Consider the following 26,109-nt stretch of genomic DNA (forward strand, 5'->3'; position numbering starts at 1 on the left):
CGTGAAGGGAAAACCTAGAGTAAATCAGCTGCTTTCTGGTTTCATGGGCTCTAATAATAATAAAAAAAAAAATTAGAAAAGGCTAAACGTTATGCAAAAGCATTCTCCTCTCCCTCAGAAGGACTTACTCCAAGGGTTTGTCTTCATTAGCAGTAGAGAGCAGTGACATTATTTTTGAATTCCTGTGGACTGCAGAAAATTGTCCATCTTGGCTGTCATTGTTTCCTACGGAAGCAACAATGGCTTCCATTTATCACAAGCTGACACCATATCGCATGTGAAACCACATTGCAGCATCCAAAGAGATGGTGTACATCAAAAACATTTATATAAAATACCTAGCAATAAGTAAAAAATAAAATAAGTATAATTGATTTGAAAAACAAAGTATCTCTTCAAGAATCTCAGTGACTTCTAATAAGCAGCTTTGAAAGTGTTAAGTAACTTAAAATCCATCTTGCAGACTGCATGTAAACAACCAAGAGGAAAATGCTCCAGAGAAAACCCTGAAATTCTGCCATTAAGAAAAAGTTTTGATGAGCATATAGTTTTTTAGAAACATCAAAGTACAGTGCAGCTGTTGGTATGTCAAAGAAGCACTGTGTTCCCTCTAACAATTCACTGGTGTCAGCTTGTGTTTGGTGTTATTGATATTGGAATAAGCAAATGCACTGGCTTGCACAGTGACTCTAGGCTCTTTTTGTTCCAGTAGCTGATGGTGGATTCAGTGTCCGCCTGTTTTTATGTACAGTAGGTAACCCACCCACTCATCTATTGAAGGATGTTTGTAGGATATAAAGGGCTCTTCCTCAGCAGGACAGATAACATCCACTTCAGTTGTCTGAGAAATGCCTGAACTCTTGTGTCCTCTCACAGGAATTCTGGGGTATGCCTTGGCTATTTCTCTGATGTCTGGTTTTGATAAGTGAGTTTCAGAGCTTAGTGTCTCCTAGGAATTCTGCAGGAAGAGACTGGCTGAGGTCATTCGGCTTTTCACTGAGTTTTCTTTCTCTGTTTTTGGCTGTTCTGGTGAACATGACCCTCTAGCACTCAGGAATATTTCTGTTCCCTCAGGAACTATCGACCACTCGCTGGCTTTATCTCTGTGCACACAAAAGCTCCATGTCGCTGGAAGGGGAAACAAGGTTGACATTAACCAGGGGAACATAAGCAGCTCGTAGATGCAGCTGTGAGCTGAGTTCATTTATTAGCTCAAGTGCTGGCAAAGCTAACACTTGTTTCTCGGCCTCTCTACTGGCCACTGGCATAGGTCCGAATAGCTGAAGGCAATGGAATAATAGCTGGTTTGTCAGCCCATTTTATTCATGAAATGGGGCACGGCAGGAATACTTGGAAAGAAGCAACAAGTAAAAGAAAATGCATCTTATTTTCTCTGGTTCACAACCATTCTGCCTCAGAAAGTGTGTGACTTGCATACGGCTTTTCTGTACGAGTCTATTCATATCAGATTTCATTTCTTGCTACATGGGTTGCTATGGATACAATTCTGAACTGCTGCTTTTGTGGGCCAGGAGATTTATGACCGCATCTCAAACGATTTTGCTCATCTGTGTTACACAAGACTTTTTTTTCAAATAAACAGAAGTGAAAACAAACAAGACCTGTTTATTTCAAAATATTTCTGACAATGGAATTCTGCATTTTGGGTGATCTGCTTGAAGTCTGTCAGAGTCTATCGATCGGTTCCCTATTTATAGTGAATTGTTGACTTATAAGAAATGCATAACCATACATACAAACACCTAAGAACCAAGGCCTGGAAAAAGTTAGGGGTCTGTACCTACAAGACTGGCATCAAAGCATGCATTAGCTCTTATTCTGCTCTTATTCATTCTGGCTTTTTTGTGTGCCAAGATAGTTGGGTTCAGTGAAGTCAGAGCACAAGCAGACTCCTTAGAAATCCAGATTGTGTGATTTATCATTAGGTTATTTATCAAAACTGCAGGAAGTCTGGGTGCTACAATACACACAAAAATGAAATGGAGCATATATAAGTAACACAAAAGAGTATGTCATTAATATTAACTGCTGGCAATTCTAAAGCTTGTGACAACAGATCTCAGTGTTAAACAGACAGTCGGAAATTCTGGGATAAACTTACTCCTCCAGCTTCCTGGATGCTATTAATCATACAGGATGAACATTATCTTACCTTTCCTTGGATGGGTTCACTAGGAGATTCTCTGGCATTGTACTGATGGCTAACAGAGGTCTGTTCCTGTAAAATCTTTGGAAGACCTTTGGATGTTCTAGGAGCTGCAAGTGGAGCTATGAAATATAACATTGTTAGGGAGCACTTGCACTGCATGGTCCAAGGTAGCCTGCACAAACATGTTGCTCAAAATACAAGCGACAGCTGCTTTTCTTGAACTGCTGAAGCTAACTTGAGAGGCAAGTGAAACCATGATGTTTATCACAAGGGGAATAGGGCATGGTGAGGTGGACAGTCAGCTGTGCTTGCACATATGTCATGGTAATTCAAGGTTTTCCTGAGTGGCAGCATTGCAGAAGTGGCTTTAGAGCAGTGACTTTGCTGGGGTGAGGATGAAGGCCACACAGGCAGATTTTGGAAGAGCAGTTCAGTACAAGAACTGTTAAAGTGGAAGACAGAAAAGGCCTGTTAGATCACCTGGCAGGTGCAAGACTTCTTCTTACATTATGTTTCTTATTGTTTTCCTATGGCCATTTTACCTCTTCATGTTACCTGCTCCCTTTTTCTACAGTCTTTTAGATAATTTTCCATCAACACAACAATATTGCCCTATAAATGAACAAGAATAATTTTCACTATTAATATTTAATGAAAACAGAGACTGACCCATCACACTGAGCCTCGACACGTGCAGGCAGAAGAGGAAGGAAAAAATGAATGTCTAGCACAATTTATATACCCCAACCACATTCTCCAAAATGACCAGTGATTTTAAATTTCAATTTGAGATATAGCATAAGGCCAGGTCCCCTTGGGAACAAGTGCTCAAAGCTTTCTGAAAAGCAGGACTGCTTAAAGTGCTTCAAGTGGGTCAGGCTGCCTCATTAGTCACTGCTCAAATGTAGGCCACTGCACTTCCATTTGCGCACTGGTAACAGCTAAGTTGTTGGAGACACTAGGACACACAACCCAAATAAACCCTGAATGTTGAAAAAAAGCTGGAATATTGTAAGTTTACTGTTGACATCCTTATCATACAACTAGCAGCGTAGAATAGACCCTGACTTCTTGCTGTTCTGTTGTTGGACCAAGATTTTGTCTGCTGAAGGATCCCATTCTTGCTGAAAAATATATATTAAAATGATGATATTCCACAAATACATTGACAGATATCTATTATGAAATTACAAGAAGCTTTAAAGCTTTTAGAGCGCATGTTTTCTCAAAAACACATACAGGAAACATAGTTGGCCCCCATCAAGCTCTCTGCTACTATAGCTAGACTGCTTCTAGTAACTTAACTAGCTAGTTTAAGGACATGTATTGCGGTAACATACACCATCATATAGAAACAGTGGTCCATGGGCCCCATATAGCAGCAAAGACTAGTTCAGGTACCTGATAATCTAAAGTCCTTTGCAAGAGTAGTTGTAGAGGAAATGAAATACGTCACTGAGAAGATAGGGAAACAGAAGTCAGCAGTATGAGTTCCTCAAAGTCAACATAATTGACAGCCTGTGCTTAAGTGCTTGGGTGCCAGGCATATCAGGCTAAGGGATTAGGATGCAGATCACTAAGTGAAATGAATCTTCCAGTCCTTTTGCAAACTGTTTGCCTCAATGAGGTTGTAATTAACATCTTGCAGCCCGCTGGATTAGTATAGAGGTAGTTTTCAGAAATACATTGTTTGAAGATGGTTAAAATGCTAAAAGTGGCTAGTTAGTACTGATGTGATTCAGAAGACAGAGTAGATCTAATACTGACCTACACTCAAATATAGAGCCAGCAGTTCTGGGCCAATTAGGATATATTCAGCAAGTCTAGAGCAATCCTAGGCAATGATATGTAAAAGCTCACTCTTTAGTTCTGCTAGCTACAGAAGCAGAATAATAATACATACTTACCCATAGGAATGTTGTGAAAATGAAGGTATTAACACTGTGGTTGTAAAGTACAACATAGTTCTCAGATGGAAGAAACAAAAGAAGTACTGCTGTTCTTATAGATACAAAGTTCATTAAGAAGTCCAGAAAAAAATACAGTTTGGAAGTGCAAAAATAAGTATTGAAGTTCCTACAATGTGTGCTGGTTGGCATGCCTACATGCACATTTGTAGCTATCCATGGACCCCTAAAAGCTTTAAGCATGTCTAGAGTTAGCTACAACTTGTTATGAAGGTGTGATATGCATTCAGAACACTCCTTCATTTGAATATAGAAGGAAGAGAGCATTTCAGCAGAACTATAAATTGCCTGTCTAAGTCCTGATGGCAGCATTTAATAATTGAAACTGGAAATGCAACTGAGGAAGATTTTATAAGTCTGAAAAATAAAATAATATGGAAATTGTAGTTCCCAGCTTTCATACTGGAACACAGAGGTAAGAAGTACATTTATATTAAACATGCTAGTAGCTGTGAATACAATAAGGCTATCAGTTCCACGGATTGTGCTTTTGCTGCATCTGAACAAAATGTTCCTATAGAATTTTTGAAAGTTAGAATGATCTGTATTACTGTTAAATTTCTGGCCAACAAAATATAGATAGGCTATTTTCTCTGTAGTCCTGGAAGATGCCATTCTTTAGAGATAACGTAGAATATGAATTGCTCTAAAACACACATGAATAATGCCATTGATGAAATTGTGTGTGCGCGTGTGTGTATTTATGTGTATGAGAGGTTCACATAAAACTATTGAGGATTTTTTCCTCAGTATCTGAACATCTGCATGGAAGATAAAAAATATTTTCTAAATAAATTACTCACAAAGTAGATTTGTTAGCTGTTGAATACATTATCTAACCTAATATGTTTCAGTACATTAGTTTTGCAAATTAATCTTCTACAAAAAGATATTAGTTCATTTCTCTCTCAGTGGAATTTTAGGCATCAGAAATCTATTCATAATATATTATGTAAATATTCCAGTAGAGAACCTTAACAAGTTAATATTTCCCATAAACAACTAAAAAAATCTCTGCATATGACTGAAAAGTAGAAAACCAAATTTGGCTCTCTGCTATTCTTTCACAACAGTGCAAGTCATCTTAGGAAGATGCATGCATGCTTGTCTTTCAGCATCTTGTTGTTTCACCCTGTATGTGTAAAAGTCTTGCATGATGAGGATCATGAGGATGGTCAGCACATGTCTCCAAGGCACTCCAGCAATACAACTGACAAACATTTCTAGAGTTAGTTAAAGTGCTAACCTATTCCTTTCCCTAAGTTTAATGTGTGTGTTGGAGAGTGATCTGATATGTTCATTATCCTCAGCTGGAAAAATTCACATTGCTGCAGTGATTTGAATGATTCTGCCTACTGTGTCTCACAGTTGCAAAGTTTCTTTGGCTACAGAACTAAATGCTCGATAGTTGCTCACAATTTAGGGAGTGAAAGAATGCATTTTGTAGAACCCCACAGTGAGATCATCCTAAAAGACTGGCCTGGCTGTGACACAGAAAGAAGTCTGTGTCTCTCTAACAACCTGCCTGTATGTTTTATAAATGGGATCACACAATACATGTACAACATTCACTGCAGGCTTTGTATGGCTGGTGTGGACACTTCAGGAAGGATGTAGCCTAAATTAGTCACAACCTTTGCTTCACTGGCTGCTTCACTGGCTTGACTGGCAGCCTTGCTGTAGATAGCTGAAGAACTTGGAGAATACATTAAAGCGGTGGTTTCTTCACTTGTTAAAAATGCCCTCTCTAGTAGTCTTTAACTTATCACTTCTATGGGATACATTCCCATGTGCTTGATGCAGCAGAGTCAGCAGGGCCTTAGCATGGGGGAATCTGGTCTCCAAAGTTTTAAAATTATATTCCTTTTTGCAGCAATGTGCAACTAGCTTGACACTTCACAAAAACCAGATGGGTTTGGTAGGTGCTGGGCATCTTCAAAAACCTATCTGTTCAAAGAGCCTGCATTCCAGCTGAACAACTTAACAAAACTAGCTCTCAAAAATAGGAAAAAACAAATTATCTCCCAAGCTATAAATTACTGTCAGATAGTCTGCTGTCAGCTATCTTAGATGTTACAATACCTCTGCAGGGTTGGGTTAGAAAAAGGGGAATCCTTACAAGCCTCAGTAGGCAATAGCCAGTTAAGTTAGTACACAGAACAGCACCAGCTATTGTTTTACTGCATTCCTTTTAAGGGAGGGGGGGAGAGCAAGAAGGAATTTTTATGCATATATGCATACACAAAAGGACTATTTTTTCATCTATGTAAAGTCAAAACATACTGGAACCATAAATTAGGTCCTGGATAAGTGTTCAGTGTTTATATCCTTTTAAGGAATACAGTCAGTTAGCACCCTACTTCCAAGGTATAATCTTCCATTACTGTTAGATGCTGCAGCCTGATCCCAGCCAGACAACTGGCTCAGCACCAAGATCACAAATGTGCCAACATATGGAAACAATTGCTTTCTCTTTGATTGGGAATGACATATTCTGGGTGTGTGCACAACATCCCCCCATCAATCATCCAAAGTGGTTCATTATTTGGGCTTAAACTTAGTCTCAAAGAGAAGACCTCTAGAGTCTTGTGTGAAGGGTAGCAAAGATATTTACACCCCCCAGCAAGCAAAAGAGCCTCTGCATGGCGATAGCTTGTTTGATACACAGTATATCCTGACCTAGCCTGATTCTTTCTCTGTACAAGGTTGTGTTTCACGCACCAAAACTGATATTATTGCTCAGCTTAATGCAATAGCAGCTAGATCTTGGAACTGCACTTGCACAGTGAGGCTGTGCCAGCTGCTATTCACCACGGGGATTCCAGAAATCTCCACATATTGACAATCTCAGCAAGAAAAGTGAGAGGGAAGGTTTAATTGTCCATATCTGGCCTTAGACTATATGGTTTGACACCAGTGATGGCCCATCTGCCTCAATAAAGTTGTAATAGCAGAAGGCCTGTGTCACCTGGAAAAGATCAAGAAGATTTTTGCTGAGTTCATGTGGCTAAACTGGTGATATCCAGTGCTTAATCAGGAGATAGATCAGGGAGGCAGACTCCTACTGAGAAGGCAAAGAAAGTCTATTTTAGAAGTTTGCGGGGCTCACGTACAGAAAAGAATAGTGAAGGGAAACAAAAGCTAAAAACTTCCCTAAGAACTGCGAATACAGTCAGAAGACAGAAGAGTTGTTGAACAGAGAGGTGTTGAACTCTGTAAATACTCGTGTTGTTATATTTATTAGAGTTACTCTGGACAGAGGCCTTAGGCATCCCAGGATCAGGACCTCAAACGGAAAATGAAATTGTAGCTCAGTGGAGGTGAATGAATATTTTTCCATTTTCTTCAATGAAGCCAGGGGTCCATGTGAGTGTTGGAAGTTGTGAGTGTGTACTTGTGATGGGACTGACTGTTTCATGTTAATGTAAACTTTGAAATGAGTTCCTCTATGGATTACAGAAAGTGAGAGGCTTTCACATGATGGACAAGTAGGCAGAAGCACATTCCAGCTGTAATATGGAACAGATAGAGCAATGCAATTGCATAAAAACACAGCAAAAACTTCTGAAAGCTCTAAGAGAGAGATTTTAAACTGATATAGGCACCCGATTCTCAGAGAAAAGGGGAGCGGGAGCGAAGCATCCAAATACTTCACAATCTGGTCTTAAGTGACTGTGGAGCCCAATTTCACTGTTTCCAGTGAGCCGGACTCTGGAGTGCAAGTTTCACTAAAATAAAATTGGGGGTGCAATCTTCAGAGATAAGTCACTTTTGAAAATGGTTCTAGAGCTTCAGTGTCACTTAAGAGTTTTTGAAAATATCATTTGAGGACTGATGCCTTAAGAGTGCATGACAGTTGCTGTTAATCGCATACAGTCCTACTTCTGGCTCCTTCTGAAACTTCAAAGAATTGAATTCAAGAGAGGAAAAAGATCTTGAATTTGACCAAAACAAAGACAGAAAACATCAATAGTACTTTTTGGCAAGAGGAAGACTCGTTACTCTGGTTAAAGTTCTACATGAGCACTCAAGAGATACAGATTCAATTCCCATCTGTATACAGACTTCCTGCAAGACCAAACACAAACTTCTCAAGGCCAGATTTTCAAATGTACTTAGGCACTTTAAGATGCAGACCAGGGCCACGTATCATTTACAAATATATTTATGCAGGCTAGATGTCTAACAGCACCTGTCTGTGTCCTTTGTGTTCTCGATCTAGAAGAAGATTACAGATGTCATCTTTTCAGATCGCAGCCAAATTCTACCTTCAGCCATATACCCAACACTTCCATGTAAGTGAATGAGAGGAGTGAGCTCATATCTAAGGACAGGACTTAGTTCCAAGTAGAATAGGAAAGAGGATTTGCTGCATGATAAAAATAGGCTGAGTGCCTTGTCACATCTGACAAATGCCTCAGATGGCATAGAATGGATTTGTGGTGGTGCTATTAAAATAGATTATATTTCCACTGAATAAACTGATTCCTTTTCACAGGTATGTAGGTAGTCTTTTTCTCACTGGCAGTGAAAAGGGGTCTCAGCATAACTGGGTATCAGGGAACTAACCCTTGTACTGTCTTGAGAATTAATTCTTAATGCATCCCTTCATAGCCATTTGTCAATGAACTCTTCCAGGCTGAACTCTGCAAGGCATAGTTCCCCTCTTATGCACTTACTTACAAGAGCTGTTCAACTGAAAAGAGAAAGAAATTTTCACTTATTTCACTTATTCACTCAGAGCACAGGTTGCCAAATCAGGCCCTTTCTTACTAAAAGCAGGGTGGGATGATCAGCCTGTGTTTGGATGTTTTCACTTATGTAAAATAAAATGAGGTCAGACCCTCAACTAATGTAAGTTCATGAAGTCAATGGCCCCTGCATCAGACAAAGGCCTAGGTGGTAGCTCTGATTCACTGCTGCTGCCTGCTAACTGCAGTAGTTAATTCGTGTTCCTTTGCAGTAGTTAATGCATCCCTTTACAGTCTATCCACATCTTTTTTTTAAACAGAAAGGCCATATTATCAAATAACACTCGAGGAACTGTATTTTATTTGTAAATATAAACTGTCACGAGTCACACAAAAACCACAAGACAGCTGATGAGAAGCCAGCTTCCCTTTCATATTACAATAGCTGACTGCCCAAGATTAAAAGACCTTAGCCTCTAACTCATTTTGGTTTGAAAAATCAGAAGCGGGTGATTATGTTTTCCAGCAGATACTGTTCTGGCACAGGAGAAATATTTGTTGATTGGACTCTGGCTGGCAGACAGGCAGTTTTGGGGTGTGTAGCACACAAAGAATACTTTCATTTTTGGCGTGGCATAGCATTGCTGAAATACCAAAGACCATGGCTAATTAAGTGGAGTGATGGAACAGAATGATTTGATGATAAGATTTAATTGGTATGAACATTCTCATAGACTAGTTATTGTATCTGTCTGGGAGGGCCAGACGTTCAGCTGCATTAAGCATTGCTCAACTGTAGTTGAAGGGGTAAAAGGGCACAACGGTGCCCTTTACTCGTTCTTAGTCCTAGGACTGCTCAGCAGTTGGGGATCAGGGTGCAATTTAGAGTAGATTGCACCAACCTGCTGTGGCCCCAGTCTGCTGTCACAGTAACTGAAAATCATCAGAATCAGTCTTAACCCCTTGCCCTAGCCACACTGATTGTTGTTACATAGGAGCCGCGAGAGCAAATCTGCGCTGCCCAGAGACCATGCTGTGGAGAGCTGGACTGCTCAAGCTGCTTCCAACCAACAGATGGAGCATAGATCAGAATCACACCATTAACTGTGTAAATGCTATTGCTTTCAATTGATTGTTTTGATATCTTAATAATAAAGTTGAGTGTCTTCATTTGCTCAGTGCAAGGAAACAGTGCTTGAATAAGCCACTTGGAACTTGATAGAATGATATTTGCTTCAGAGATTGGCTGACACAGTAAAATAGGCTCTTTCCCCCGATACTCTCCATTTGTACTTCTATGGAAGCTTTCCACAAGTCTCCTATTTGGGGCTCCAGCATTACCAGGTTAGTACACTCTGTAGTCTCCGGGGATACAAACAAAGTCTATTTCAGTACTGCCACAAGGCCAAAATCGCTGATCAAAGCCATGGGGCAAGAGTTAGGGTCGTATTAGTGAACTAATATTGCCAGGGAAAAGGGCTTCCATATCAAATTGCTCTTCCTGGGACATGGATGATCCCAGCATTCTGTGAAAGGCCACTTCCATCTGCCTGGACAGACAGCCTACATTGCATGGACAAGCGTGCCAAGAGCCTTCCTAGAAGAGCCTGAAGGATTTCTGTCACAAGGACAGAAATTATTTGTGAGCGGCACAGGTTTCAATCACCACGTAAGGCAATATAGCACATGAAAGAGTATCCCAGGCTTCAGGGTCTTTGAGGTAAAGACAGACATAACCATAGTACCCAGAAATCATTCTAAATTTCACCAGTCATCTCTGCAACAGCTCTAATTTGTGCTGCAGAAAGAATCAGAAAACTGAAATCAGGTCCTTATTTTTCCTCTTCTACTTTCTCCTCAGTCCTTAGTAAAAACTGTCATGCTACCAAATCTGTCCTTTCATTTTCTGCCACATGAGTTTGGGTATAAACAGCTAAGTCTTAAAACACTGTTTTATAAATAACTAACTTATATTTGGCTATAGATTCACTGCGAAGTGGTCTACATAATTAAAAAATTGAAGCTGGTAGGTTATAATAACAACAGGTATTTGATCTCAACACCACACAGCATTTTAGTATCAAAACTATCTAGCTATGAGTTAACTAATTGTATTATCTCTGGCTGTTTTCTTCACACTTATATGGTAACACTTCGATAGACCCCCCCTTGAAGAGTCAATAGTACTGATTTGCTGAAAGATTTTTTGCTTATCTGTGTTATGCCATTATTTTTCTACACTTCTCTTTGCCTCTAGAAGAGAAAAGGAGCCAGCAAGTGCCATTCTCTTCCCTGGTGCACCTTGGAGGAAAGAAAGCCTGCTGGTGGCTAGCTCTTGCTGCAGTAGAAAAACACTTCTTTCTTCAGAAGTTACTGTGCTTCCTTTGCTGCCAGAGATGTCGGGAGCTTTAGAATCTGCCCAGCCAGCATCACTCTAGCTTCTGCCTTTGTGGTCTCTTGCAGAATGAATCCACTTCATCAGTTACTGGGGAAAAAGAGCCCTGAACTGATAAGCAGCACTTCCTTAAACCTGGGGAAACAGAAAATTGTTCCTCTGCTCAAAGAATTGTTTCCTTTCTTTCTTTTCTAATGCCTGTAATTGGCAAGTTTCTTGAACGCTTTTAGCACTGTACGATCTCTAGCCTGTTCCCATCATTTCTCAGATGGCTTTAAGATTGCTGACTAGGGAGCCCCTTTCTCCAGCCTTCAAAATCTATTGAAATCATAGCTTCCTGTTGAATGTCTCAGAGCATCAGACTAGTATTATTCTTATTTCAAGTGTATCAGGCTCTGCTCTTGGAGAAAATACATTGGACATGTACAAAAACAGAGCATGCTCTGTTGTGTTTCACAGTATTTTCTGACATTAAAATACTTATTCACGTGGCAAATAAATTTTTAGTTGAATACAACACAGTTTAGCCATAACACAGACATCACTGTTCTTCAAGAGTGCTGCTTGCCACATTGCTATCTTGGAATACCATTCAGTGACAGCAACAGTCTCTTTTGATCCTGGCATATTCATTGAGGGTGTTGGTTTATCAGCCAGTTGCCTCCTCAGAATAAATATGCATGGAGTCAGGAAATATAGGATTGCAGCTGCTCTCCAGCAAATTCTCTGTGTAAAAATGAATGACAAAAATCACAGTAGCAGCAGTCTGAGTTGGCTTGCTGCTAATTCAGTGCTATTAGGCACATAAAAAGACATATTTACCAGTGCTGCTCTTCCGGTCAATCAGTTCACTTCATGCAACTATTATAGATATGCTGCTGGATGCCTCTTTCCCCCTCATGTAAGACTGATTTTATGGAGGACTTAGATTCCCAAATGCTCTACTTGCAGACAATAAAACCCCAGCCATTACGCTGACAAAACACTAGCAAGAGACAGAACCCATCTGGACAGTTTTAAAAAAACTGGTCTAGACTTGCTTGCATTAATTCATCTTAGAGATGGCTGGAGAAAAGGACAAGAGAATTTGTTCTGCCCACCGTAGCCCACGTGAGACAGACCTGCACTAACACTGTGTAAGTCTCATGCTGTAGAAAGTGCAGTGTGGCAGCTAGGAGAAGTAAGCACAAGGTAGCAGGATGTTCAGTCAGCTAGTGGGGACACTGTAAACAGTTGTCCTCTGACAGCAGAATTCAGTCAAGCTCTCTCAAAAATAGTTTCAGGTATTTATACATTAAGAATAGTTGAAGGATGGTTTTTATAATCTTACAGCCTCCATATGTATATTTTTAAAACAGAAGTATTTCCCCACTGCAATTAGTTTAAAAGGTTTATGTTTTACATTCCAGAGGGGGTGGTTACTACTACAGAGTTATTTAATGGCTGAACTCTGCTAACAAAGGCGTTCAGATTTTATAGGATAGTGGATAGTCAGAAAGAAACACCTCCAGTGATTTCAGTAGGGTTATTCTTAATATATGCCGTTGTAAAGGAGACAAAAATCAGGTCTGCGGACAGGTGCTCCCCATAAAGTGGTGCCTGAAACATGTATGTTATTTGCTATTTCTCAATATAGACAAAAACTAAAAATACAACTTATAAGTGTGTTGACAGATAGCAACTATTTGATGGTGTATACAGTGCAATCCAATCAGATAGCATTATCTAATGTGAGACAAAAAGCTTTCTCTGGGTTCTCACCTATCCCACATGAAGGCCGTTGCTGACTGCTGAATATAGTTGGCAAAGACAACTCACAGGCTGGTTTCTGAAAATCAGTTCTTTGGGTGCTCTGTTTGTCATATGGTGGAGTATAATGATACACATGGGTCTCCCCAGCTGGCCACCAATGATGCTTTAAAATCAGAAGAAAGAAGATAAAATTCCACATACACTGTAGTGTTTCTAAAGTGTCCCCTCAGAGCTCTGTCAGTTCCTTGCCACTACTGCTAAGCCCATTCTGACTCCTAATACTAGCTTTCTATGGAAATAAATTATGTGGCTACATGAGGACCCAAAATTCTTTCATTTTCACTTCTTCTCTTCTGTACTACAAAGCTATCTCTTCATAATGTGACTCCACATAAAGGAGTCACAAAACTTCCTGGATCTTCCACACAAGTGGTATTCGTATATATTTAAATTGTTTCAAACTGCTTTCCTATATCCTTTTTCCAGCCACAGCACTTAAGAACTAAATAGGTATCTAGACTAATATTCACACAGTAGCAAAAATTGTAATCATTTCTTTTAGGGCACAGGGAAATATTATGCAACATCCCACAATTAAAGCTCATATTCAGACCTAGGAGTCATGCCATTATTTCAGAGAATCTAGGCAGACCAAAATTAACTCAAAGTGTCAGTCCTTCAGCTAAACCAGTCCAGAAACATCTGATAGAGAGGTTGATGTTATTTTTGTATTCTGTAGAGTTCCAAAATATTTTATCAAGGTGTGCATCCAGAAAACAGCCCCTAAAAAGAATGTTCCTTATGAACTGGTGGCTCTCTGTCAGACATACTTTCTGTATCAAATCAAAACTATTTATAGCTAAATGACAAGTAAGAAAAAGAATACTTCAGTTATATGAAGACTGTAAATACAAACCAGGCATGTTAGAATAGGGGTGATGTATTTAAATTGTCTTGTTAGAAACCAGTAACTGAAGCTCACTTGTTCTCTCTTTCCTAAAGTTTGTTTGCTATAGTCTGATTTACCGAGGATCAGAGAACTTCATCCTGCCTCTGTTCAACTTAAGTTTCGGTACCATTTACCCTTTTCCTCAGAACATGGTTGAATTGAACGCCATATTCTTACAGGTCTACTGATGCTGTGAGCATCTTGTTTCACTGAGGTCTTTCATAGAGTAAGGTATTGGTAGCACGACTTGGGAACCAGAATTTGCCATGTAAAACTCAAAATTCTTTGATTAGATTGATGGAAAAATCACATCTGGATATAAAGACAGAACTCAGTTCCACTGAAGCCATGTTTTAAAGAGGTGTATAGCCCTCATGTTGGTCTTTTGCATAAGGGCATTTTTCTTTAAAGTAAAATCTACATAGATGCCGATTTAAGAACCATTTTTCTTTTTTAATACAAATACATAACACAAAGCAAACTTCAATAAAATGTGACCTAAAGCAAATCAAGACTGATTTAACCTGCACAGGCCAATTTTACTAATACTTTTTCTAACATACCTCTTCATGACTGGCTACTGACTGTACAGACAATGGTGAAGATCAAATAGAGGGTGCAGACATTGTGGTATCTAGACCTAGCAGACTGGCTTATATAGATCATTTTAGACCTTAATTCTGAATTGCTCTAATGTTAATGGGCTCATTCAGATGTTTAGTATGTTTTACTGCTGTTATTCCATGTATATATATCTACGTATATATGTATATATACACATATACATATGTATATACATATCTATCTATATGTGTATACATATAGTAGATATATATGTATCACATATATATACGTATCACATATATATCTACTATATTAATTGAAAAAATTCATACCTGTTTTGTCTTGGTGTCTTTTGTTTCCATATAGTATATTGGTTCATTTAGGATCCTTATGTTGGAAATAATTGATGTTGCGTAATGTGGTTGGGGATTATTGCGCCACTCTGGTGAATGTGAATGGTGTTTATTTGGGACAGATATATAGTCTCCATTGACAGCTCTTGTGCATACTTCTGGCATGTCAATATTAAATATCCTAAAAGTATTTGGGCTGAAAGACAAAAGAAGACAATGAAGAAATTATCGCATTCACACGTGTACTCTACACTTTGTTGGCAGTTAAATATATTTACACCAAACAAAAGAAAAAAATATATCTGTTAAAAACTCATTAGGCCACATATGATATTATTTACTGCTCTGAATCCAGAATATGCTTTAGTGCAGTTATTCTGGTATGATCTGGGTGCAAGTCTCAGCAAACTCCAAATATTAGATTCAGTTGTCATTCACACTAATTCTGGTCTAGTTACTCCTGAATCATACTACAGAAATCAAGGTCAAAATGGTAGAGTGAAAGAGTTAATGTCTTGGTTTCGTACCTTTTAAATTAGGATTAGGACTCATTCATGTCTATTCCTTGATCCTGGGTATACAAAATTGATCCAAATTCTTGGGCTGGGTTGCCTATTTTCAAGATTTTCAAATAATGTACAGTATTTTATTCCTCATTTTTTTAATTCTGCTTTTTTGATCTGGCCATTGTGCCACTACAGATCTCTCTCAAGTTATAATGACTTGCTAACTGTTAATTTCAAAGGTTTTAACTGTTCTTATTTCATCAGCTGCTTTGGACACTGATTAGCTCAGGTCTTTATTGCCTTAACAAACACACTTTTTTCTGATTCTGCTTGCCAGTTGGTTTCTTTCAACTTATCTAAGTCATATTTCCCAGCATCCCTCCATCACCTCTCTATGACTCTTCCCAAATACTCCCCTCTTAGTCTCCTACTCCTTTTTCTTTGTATTGTTCCTATAGCGACATCTCTAATCATATTATTTACACAGCAATAATATGCAGTTACCATCCTCTTTTCCATCCTTTTCTCTGGAATCTATGCTTTTACTCCTAACCTCCTTGTCTCCTTTTCAACAGAAACCAACTAGCAGCAATTAAATATTCAAGTTACAAAAGGAAATAGCTCTATACTCACCCAGCTAATTCAATCATTTCAAGGAGGTAGTGAACTGTACTTTTATTACAGTGATAAACAGTAAATACAACTGATACTTAACTATACAGTTAATGTTTAAAAAATGTAGTGCTCTCCATCAAGGCCAAACACACTTATTTCTGATAAGAAGGGAAAAGCGTTATGTATGCTATATCTTGAAGCCATGGACAACAAATAAACTCCACACACCAACATGTCAGTTACTTGCCTCAGAATATTAAACTGATACAGAGCCAATAAAAAGTCATGTTGTTAAGTTTCCGACAGCATACTTTTGCACTGAAACATCAAAGTTATTGTTAGTCTTATCACTATGCCTGGTGGACTGTCATATAAATTGGCCCCTATGTTACCCAGTAGACAAACACCCAGTGGAAAGACAGTCTTTCACCTAAAAATCTCATCCAGTTCTCACTGCATTCCTTTATCTTTGATGGAAGAGCAGGATCAGCTCTCCGAAAGTTTCCAGAATGGTTTTATGCTACATACCAATTCTACTTATGAATAAATGTCTTTATTTAACAGATTTTATGGAACTCAATAAAGATCACAGCTTTTCCATTAGTAACTTTCTGACATACAGCTACAGCAGTGCATGTCAAATCAAGATTGCTTATTAGGCACTTCTGTTCATAAGCAAGCCATGCCTGTGCCTATTTATATTTAGTAAATCTATTTTATATGCAATATACACAAATTCTTTTTTTAGGACCTCAGGAACAGAGTGTTGGATAGGACATCCTGGTCATTCAAACAAACCTGCTATTACAGGCAACTCTGCCATATGATCCCATTTATGTATTCATCAACTCTATCTTAACACTAGTTAAGGTTTTGCCCATTACTCCTATTCTGATCCAACCAGAGGTTCTCTGCTCAGAGAGTCAGAAGCCTTCTCATTTTCACTAATTGATTTCTTGGGCAAATAAAGCTCCAGTCATTCTTATCCAAGTATGGTCCTTAAGCTAAAACTGGTCCTTCTTTCTGCTGGGAGCCTGAGTGCTTACCCCAAAACATAAACAGAAATAGCAATGAAATTCTCTAATTCTTTATTTTGTGGGGGGGGGATAGGTTTAACAAAGCCAGATTATCTCAGTCTCCTCTCACAAATTAGGCTGTCCAACCTCATGATTATTGTACTCATCCCATCTGAACCTGCTCCAATTCAATTTCTTGAACAACTTGTACTGTCATTCCTGACTGTCAGAACTGTACACAATGAAATGGCATTAACACTTCTCTATCTCTTCTGGGAATACCTCACACAGTGCTCCTCAGGACTGGATATTTCTATTACTATAGTCTTTCAGGTCATTCACTGACATGATGTCATCACATGATGTCTCTTAAATAAGCACATTTCCTCTTTTTCTCAGTGTTATTAATATTGAGCATACACACACACGCGCGCACAAAAGTACACACATATATGTGTATGTAGAAGTGGGTGTGTATGTGTGTGTGTGTAGGTGTGTGCATGACTTCAGTAACAGCTGAATGTGAATGAGCTTGATGAACTCCCAAAAGGTCACTTTCCAGGACAACCCATTGTCTTTGACTGTTGATCAGCTCTTTGTCCATTTTCCAATTCTTAAACCAGGGCCTATCTTCTTTAGTTTTACTTCTATGTTCTCATGTTACACAGGAATTACTGCATCGGTTACTTGTAAATTGAGGTTGATTAGCAATATCAGATTTTTCTTGTCTAGAAAATCAGATATACGAATAAAATTATAAGTTGCTCTGGTATTGTCTATTTGAATAAGTCTAAGTTAACTGTTATTCTATTTTCCATTTGTTCTAAGGTCTTAAATAAAGTAATAACAAAGTCTTGTCAATGGCTGAAATTAGCTCAGCAAATATGAAACCTCTAAAAACATTAAACTGACAGGCATTTTTTCAGATGCAGGCTACAACATAAATGATCTTTTTACTGGATTTCAAACATTTTCATACCAAGAATTCTATGTTCACATTTCAGGAATGAATCTTTTTTTCTTCTGCATATTCTATCACTGAAGATGATCCCTTGGATCCTAAAAGCTCAGAATTCATTAACAATTTCTGTATCATCCGCATTTCTCCTGCTGCTACACCTTGCACACTCTAGCTTCCACACAACTTACATGTATCTATCTTATTTTGTTAAAAATGAGCCTTCACATTCTTGTGACCTTATTCCTGGGGGTATTTTTAGCTTTTTCATTTTTCTGTTCATTTGTAGTTTAACTGCAGACTGGAAAAGGTAAAGCGGGAAGTTTGGAACTGTATTATGTTATTTTTTATTGCACAATAACCTGGATATAACACAGATATTACCTGTATTATCTTCATAGGGAAGGAAAAGAGCTAGAATAGGCTGACCATTCTTGGGGTTGACAGTCCATTAGTTGTCCATTTTCTAGCCCTTTCCCCCACCAATTCTAAATGTGCATAGAAGCCTCCACAAAGCTCTGTGGGTAGAGAAAATGCTACCATAACTGGCTGTGCAGAGATCACTGGATAGAAGCCCTTACCTGCATGCCATTTCTAGATATATGACTGTACCCTGAGGTCTGGCTCAGAGACTAGATTGTTCTGCCCTACTTTGCTGGCTACCTCCTGCTCCATAGTAAATCACTGGGAATGCAGTGATGACTTCTGTGGAAGGCAGAGGTAAGAGGTGCAAGAACCCTGGTCAGTAATCTGCTCACTGATCTTCCAGCAGATGTTTTTGCTTTTCTGTGTGATACTCATCTCTCTGTGTGCTGACGAACAGTTCGTTATGAAGCAATCTTATATCTACAGTTGTACATGAACACAAAATAATGCAAAAGGGATGAATGCTTTTATGCTAGCTTTGAGCCCTCAGACTCAGAGGCAATCTCTTGCATCCTTCCTCTTCAGGCTCTTCCAATAGCCCCATATAGAAGAGGCTTGACATAGCAAGAGCGTCTCCAGAGGATCCAGGGCTCATTTGTGGCCACTATGTGCCAGAACTGGGGATTTAACAGGCCCAAGTTTCCATTACAAAGCTAACTCCCCTCCCAGAATATCAGTATTAGACATGGCAGGCAAGATCTCAGGGGACCTAAGGAGGATTATTCTGCAAGATTTAATGTGACTTGGACTTGAATTCCTCTACTGTAAGGCCCTAAATATTTTCAACGACAGTTAATGATATCATTGTAGTAAAAAACTGAAAGAGGAGGAGGAATAAAACATACATTCCTATGCTTCCCTAGGAAAGACTTTCCTAGCCAAAGTTCCCAAATGTAGCTGATTAGCATGAAATGGTTAGTGTTATTAACATTTATATTTCTTCAGTAATGCCAGAAGAGGTGAGACCTGTGGCATTTACAAAAACACATAAAAGGTCTTATGAAAACCCAGTTTGGGGAAGCAATGAGGGAGGCAGGAGCTTAGCTTTTAATCCTGTAATGAGAGACTTGCTAACGGAAAAAAAAAAAAATCCTTTAGAAGGCTTTCCCAGGAAATATCTCAGTTCAAAAGAGTAATTTTGTATAATGTCCCCATCCTTTGGATTTTGAAAGTTCTTTGAAACTGTGTTTATCCAGTGTGTGAGTAGCTAAATAACAAACAAACAAACAAACAGAGAGAAAAAAAAGAAAAAAGGTACAAAATACTTGGTTTGATGGAGGAAGTGCCTTTGAGAAAGATAGCTATGGGGAAAAGGCACCCCAGTGACAGGTCCCAAAATGATGCTCTTTAATTTGGACCTCAGCTCCTACCTGAATTATAAGATCTATAGGATAAACTCTTTCTTTTCTGTTCTATGTTTACATACTGCCTAATGTAATGGGACCCAGATCAATCCCTGGCACCTATAAATCCTACCACAGTTCACACAAGAAAAGCTATTGTAAGAGACAGATACTTTCCCATAAGCTGACCCTCATCCAAGAGGGTTACAGCCTTTCAGAGACTTGTTGTAATACCCACACAGCCCAAGAGGTATAGAGCAAGCAGGTGAAGTCAAGATATGCCTTGTGTGGTACCACGCACAGATAGCCAAGCTCAAGTTTCAGAGGCACTGCAGTCCTAATAGCCTGCACAACTTTCCCTGTTTCTCAGGAGAGCTAAATAATCAGGTGAAAAATCACCACCCCTAACTGCTTTGCATACACACACCCCATACTCTGAAGACCCCAGCCTAACCCTGCACACCCTTATGTATCTTCCATTTCAATCTGTTGATTTTGCCAGCCCTCATTTAGGTGCCTGAATTGCTCTCTGCCCTGCACATCACCCTTGGAAAACTAAGGACCCTTCAGGTAATGACAAGGAGCACTAAGCAGGGGCACTCAGGCTCTAGCAGAATTCCACACCATACTGGCACTATACTGCCTCATGTGGGACCCAAGACTAGTTCATGGGAAGTCCCACTAGGACCATCCCCTTTGATGAGTCCCATCAGTCCGTTTTGGTCCTGAGAGCTTAAAGCTGGGCCCCTGCACTGGCAACAGCACTCACAGCAGGTGGGGAGGTGCCCTTCTCCTGTGGAGCATGCAGATCTCCAGGGTCTGGTACATGGTGCCTGGAGCAATCCAGACAGGGTTTGCGAGGGCAGGGAGATGGAAGACGAGCGCTCTGAAGACAGCGTCAGGCTCTGCCTGTGCTTCTCCCAGCCTGGCTGTTAGTGCACAGTTGCTAGGAGACCTGGGAGACAGCGCGACACAACTGCGACTGAGCTACAGGGCGACGTGGAAGGAGCGTCACAGAGCCTGCACTGGCTCTGCTGACAAAGGCTTTGGCCCAGCCTGCTCCCCAGGGTGCCTTCCCTTCTCTTCTCCTCTCACTCACATATGCTGTTGGTTCATATCCCCACTTCTTACTCTAGCCTGAAACACATGGGCAATTAGGTCAGAATTTGAGATCAGCTCAATACTGTGCATTAAGCAGAGGCTTCCTATTTGGCTGTGAGGAAACATTTGCTGAATGGAGACTGTTCATGCAGAACACTTGTATGGTAGAGAGTGGAGAAATATCTATTGATTGAGGTAAATGGCCTTGATAGATCATATTTCTCCCCCTTCAGCAGTCAGGAATGGAATCTAGGATAATACATATGTTCCTTGATCTTACATATGCTGAGTTTTTTGACCTCACTGTTTTCTGTTCTTAATTCTGGTTAGTTGCATTACCACTTTCCTGCCACCTTCCTGCACTCAGGTCAGAAACTCCCTCACCACCTATTTTCTTTAACACTTCTCAAGTGGCATACAGGTGCTTGCAGCCTGGTAAAAACAGCCTCTACAGACTATTCCTGTTCTAATTCTAGTTCACATCAAGATCAGAGTACAAGAGACACCTGGCTACTGTTTCAGCTCCAGGCTGAAATTAGTTAAAAAGGAAGAATCTGACCTCCAGTACAAAGTTTCTATAGCCAGGCCCAATTTCCAAATCATTATTACAGACAGATTTAACTGTGGCATGAAACATGATTCCCCCCATGTTTGCATTATCCTTCCAGAGGCTACCCATCTTATTACTAGACAACTGCAGGCAGTACTTCCTTCAAAATCCTCATTTAGTCCTAAGAAATAAGTGTATCTGAAAAGGAAATGACAATAAGGTTAAGTTCATGAAAAAAAGGGAACAGATCAATTTTATTAACAGCTTACCTGCAGAAAAAAGGATTTGATTGGTAGATTTTCTCAGAATAGACAAGGCCACAAGTTCAAATTTTCATGGCCACTTCTTCCCATAAAGACATCCTAAAGAGAAATAAGCACACCCTGTTTACACTAGGAGAGTTTGGGTTTTAATTTATTGCCAGCATCTGAATCCAAAGAAAATGAGCCTTAAGGTGTTATTGGTGCCACCTGATTACAGTTTCTCTCCAAGACAGAGTTGTTCGGTCCCTTGCAGATTTAGGACTGTAGCATTTGTGTAAATGTGCACTGCATAAACCAGCACTATGTTCAAATTCAACAATAAAGCCAAGGAGGTAAATTGTTCAGCGTATGTATGCCAGGAATTAAAAAAGTAACAACTTTCTACGCTTGGTGTCTTGTGGAAGTATTTAGTCATTCTGGTTTCCTGAAGAGAAGGCCGAATGGCAATGAGGTGGGACATTGGGTTTCCAGTTGTTTGTTGGTAAGCCAATTGTCTCTGAAAGCATTGTAGGATGTGTTCAGAGAAAGATTTAGTGGGGGCTCTGGGGAAGAAGGAGGTGGGGCTCGTTAGGGAAGGATAATTAAGTTTTGGAACCTAATGATTATTTACTGTAAAGTGGGTTGAAGAAGAAATAAGACTAGTTCATATAATTTTATTTTCTTGCATTAAACTCACTTATCTCTGACCTGGTTGGTCAATTCTGAGATTCAGTTTCCCTAATGTTGTGCATCCCTGATTTTTGTAATATTAATGTTAAAATTTTCTTCATAATGAGAGAGAAGAGCATTTGAGCAGATGCAAACCCACTAAATGCCTATAGAAAAAAAGTCACAAGCTTTATGGAAGAGCTTTTGGACAGAAGGAAACTAGCTCTAATCAATAAGTGACAGCTTCACTACTCTCCAATGGCTACAAAGGCTGCCTCTTTCATTTGCACCTTTGCAAAATTTGCTTGCTTGAGTCACCCCTTGCAGAATAGACCAGTCCAGGACTACCTTTTATCTTTCCCGAATTATAATTGTAGCATATGCTCTGCCATGGTGATGCCTATATCAGCATTTTCCTTATGGACTGGTTATTTTAAACACTGGTAATTTGGCCATTACAATTTGCCCCTCTTCGGAGTATGTTCTCCTGTGCCTCAGTCTGCAAGAAAAGCACTGTGCACCCTGCCCTCAATGAGGAGGATCAGATGTACTGACCCAAGCAAAGCTGCTTTCTCCTAGCATTTTCTTACTTCAGGAAGACTAATGTGAAAATAAAGATCATATTAAATATTCCTATCCAAGAAAGGATTTTAAAGTGGAAGAGTATGTTGGGATTGATGAGCTCAACCCTGTCTCAACCTCTGGCTTCTATTTTTCAACTCATGTTTCTTTTATTAGGCTAGACAGGCACTTTCTCTCTTCTGCATGCCTGGGTTATGCAATCCCCAGTGGTGTTAGGCTGTCAGGGAATATCACCCCCAAGTATCCAGTGGAGTGTAGCTGTTGAGGCAGGACTTCTGATAGAGACTGTAACCACAGCACAGGGAGGAGCCTAAGTCATTAGTGATCACTATCAGCTAAAGCAGAAATAGCTAGAGGAGATGAAGGAGGGGGAAAACTATAAGGCAGTCACTGGATTAGCATTATGCAGGAAGTATCAGTGGTGGAAGCCTGAAATAAAATGGAAAGACAAATCCCAGAGGGACAGAGGAGAGCTGCAAAGGTTTCTGGGAGTTTACAGTAGACTATAAAACTCTAGCTGACCTCAGACTCCAGGGAACTAAAAAAAAGATTGGTGAGAAGGGAATGTCTTAGAATTGGCCATTAGGATATGAAAACTCAAACTTGAAGCCACAAAGGACTGAAAAAAACTGAAAGAAGCTCAGGGTAGAACAGTCTGTATTTCAGAGTTGTTTCCTTATAACATATGCTGCTGTTATTTCCATTTTTAGGAGATGTAATAAGCTACTTAGTCTGATATCCAGGTCTCTAATCTCCTAAATCAGTGTTATTGGTGTGATTTGGAGAGAAATTTTTATATATACAGATCCACTATACTTTATATATACCCCCTTCTCTCTAAGGAAGAGTGTATCTTGTGACTGCATAACCTGTCCCATTGCATATAGGCTGTGCCTGTGTACACAGATGTTTCTGAATTGTTAGTCATTCATGTATCTTTCTGTTATACTCACAGGTTGCTAGATTTGGGCTCCACTTCAATAGTTCAACTCCATGATTTTTGCAGGTAGAGAGGAAAATTTTATGTTTGTCAGACAAACTTAAGGTGTGGGTTATGAGTTACCGGCTCTTCTTGCTGCAGAAAATAGGGAGGCATATGTACACTTCCTTTTTTTGTGAGGCTTTTTCTAGACGGAGACGATAGGCAGGCTGTAGAATAGGAATGGTCTGGCTGTCTTGTAAAGGGCAGAAGTAGGAACCAGAAGGGAGTGGGCTGTACCCAGGAGATAAGACTGTGCACACTTAGAAGAAATGCTTAAAGGAAACAAAGTACCTTGTAAATGCATGAATTACAATTCAGTTACAAATGCCAAAAGGTAAAGCAGAGGAAAAGGAGCATTGGCTGTTGACTTTCCCTAGAGGCAGATGAAGATCAGAGAGGAAACGCAAGGTTCAGAGGGCACTGCATGAATTCTCATCAACAAGCTCTTTACTGGATCACAGCAGTGAGATGGGTAAAGGAGCAGATCATGACCAACTGCATTTATTCTTATGAGTAAGTGACTATAAGGGGCACAGAAGAAACAGAGTAGAACTGGGGGAAAAAACCCTACTTCTGTATCCAGTTTTGGCATTGAGTTGGATAACCTTCAGAACCCACTTTCACAGAGCAAGTGAGAGAGAATCTTTTTCTCATATTTTGTGCAGTAATTGTGAATAAAATATATTTAATGGGCAGAATGTACAGATGTTGTATTAAGGACGACCTATTGCAGGAACACATGTACTGAAATAAATGTCACACAGTGTCCCAAGTCTTGTTTCAGCAACATATTTCTAAGGACTTCTAGAACTGCTTAAAAGTTGTTTCAATTTTTTAAGTTGCACCTCTTGAAATTCCAGGTTGTCATAGCATCATATGTCTGAATACATAGGTCTTGGGTGAAGGAAAATGGTAACTAAGAAACAGAAATTTGAAATTCCATTTTGGACTAAGAATAAACATTTTTCTGGCAGACAGATGGAACACAGCTCAGACGTTCAAAATATGAAAAAAGATGTTTGAGGAAAAACAAATTAGTGGGAAAGTGAAAATGAAGCAGTTAGTTGGTAGGATCTTTCTCACTGAAACCAACATTACTTACAAAAGAATTGTAATACACAGAAACATAACTAGATACTGCATGATCATTGAGCAGCAAGTATTATATACACAGTTGTACTCATCAGGATAAAATATACATTGATACTATGGATGGCAGCATAATTAAGGCATGCTTCAGAAGATCTGTTTACCTATTTTTTCAAATAGCAAGGAATTTCTTTTTCTTTCATAAGTACTTGTTTCAATCACATTATTTTAGTGGTTGCTTCAGGTTATTTATTAATAAGTCTTTCTCTCAAGAAATTTTTCTTATAGCTTTGGCTCTTGGATTTGTGGTTATTTTGTTTACTGTCTAAACTAAAGCATATTTTTTAAAAATTCGGAGGGTATTTGCCCTCCTTTCTCTTGTTAGATACATCAGCATTTTCTGGTGCTAAATAATGTACAGCTGACATCTTAAATGCTTTAAATTTCAGTGAATAGGAGCATTTAAATTTAAGTCTGTCTCCTACTTTCCAGAAGTTAATGCTTCCTGTATTGCAGTAGCAACAGGGAACTGATTTTTTTTTTTTTTTTTTTGCTTCCACTTTGTAGTGATGGCAGCAAAGACAGATAGTACGTTATTATTAAAGTTCTTTAGAACTGACACTTCCATAGCATTTTCAGTAGAACTGCCCTAGTTCTGGATTCTTTGTCTTCCTTAGACTACTTGAATGTGTTATGTTAGGGACTTGCTACAAAGCAAAACAAGGTCTCCAGGACTTTCCCTTAGTACTGAAGAGGAGTTGGATTTCTACTGCAATTTGCTTCAAGGCAAGTCTGTCTTGAGCATATTAAATCATTTTCATTATCACAGCCATGTCATACAGCTTTTAGTATTTCCATTTTCCCACTGACAGCTTTAAAAGAAATATAAATAAGTAGTAGCCATGGCTTTTAGAAAAATGAAAGAGTACATAAAAAATTCCCTGCTTTCCTTTGTGGTTCCATTCCTCATGTACATCGGGTGCACTTTATGAACACTAGCTAAAAAACCTTAAATCAACCAGTGAGTGAAAGGTGCTACTGGGAGGTAAACAGCTGTTATTCAGCAGAGGTGCCAGATAGGTAGCTGATTTACTACAGGGTTTTATGTTTGCCTGTTCTCATTAATGTGTTGCTATCAGGATGAAGGGAATGACATGTTCATGATTCAGCAGAGGGAACTGGTTGGTGT

The 26,109-nt window shown here is 39.3% G+C and overlaps 1 protein-coding gene across 1 annotated transcript; it reads right to left on the bottom strand.

The window, feature by feature from the left end:
- Positions 1-415: 415 nt before the first annotated feature.
- C3H2orf73 (chromosome 3 C2orf73 homolog) lies at positions 416-18,528 on the bottom strand. Its single transcript, XM_026108289.2, is given in 6 exon segments — positions 416-1,086; positions 1,089-1,128; positions 2,174-2,289; positions 12,985-13,138; positions 14,821-15,037; positions 18,518-18,528. Coding segments are annotated over 6 exon segments (900 nt in total). The 3' UTR covers positions 416-724.
- Between the last annotated feature and the right edge of the window lie 7,581 nt (positions 18,529-26,109).

This window comes from Dromaius novaehollandiae, chromosome 3, assembly GCF_036370855.1.
Source record: "Dromaius novaehollandiae isolate bDroNov1 chromosome 3, bDroNov1.hap1, whole genome shotgun sequence".
Taxonomy (NCBI): Eukaryota; Metazoa; Chordata; class Aves; order Casuariiformes; family Dromaiidae; genus Dromaius; species Dromaius novaehollandiae.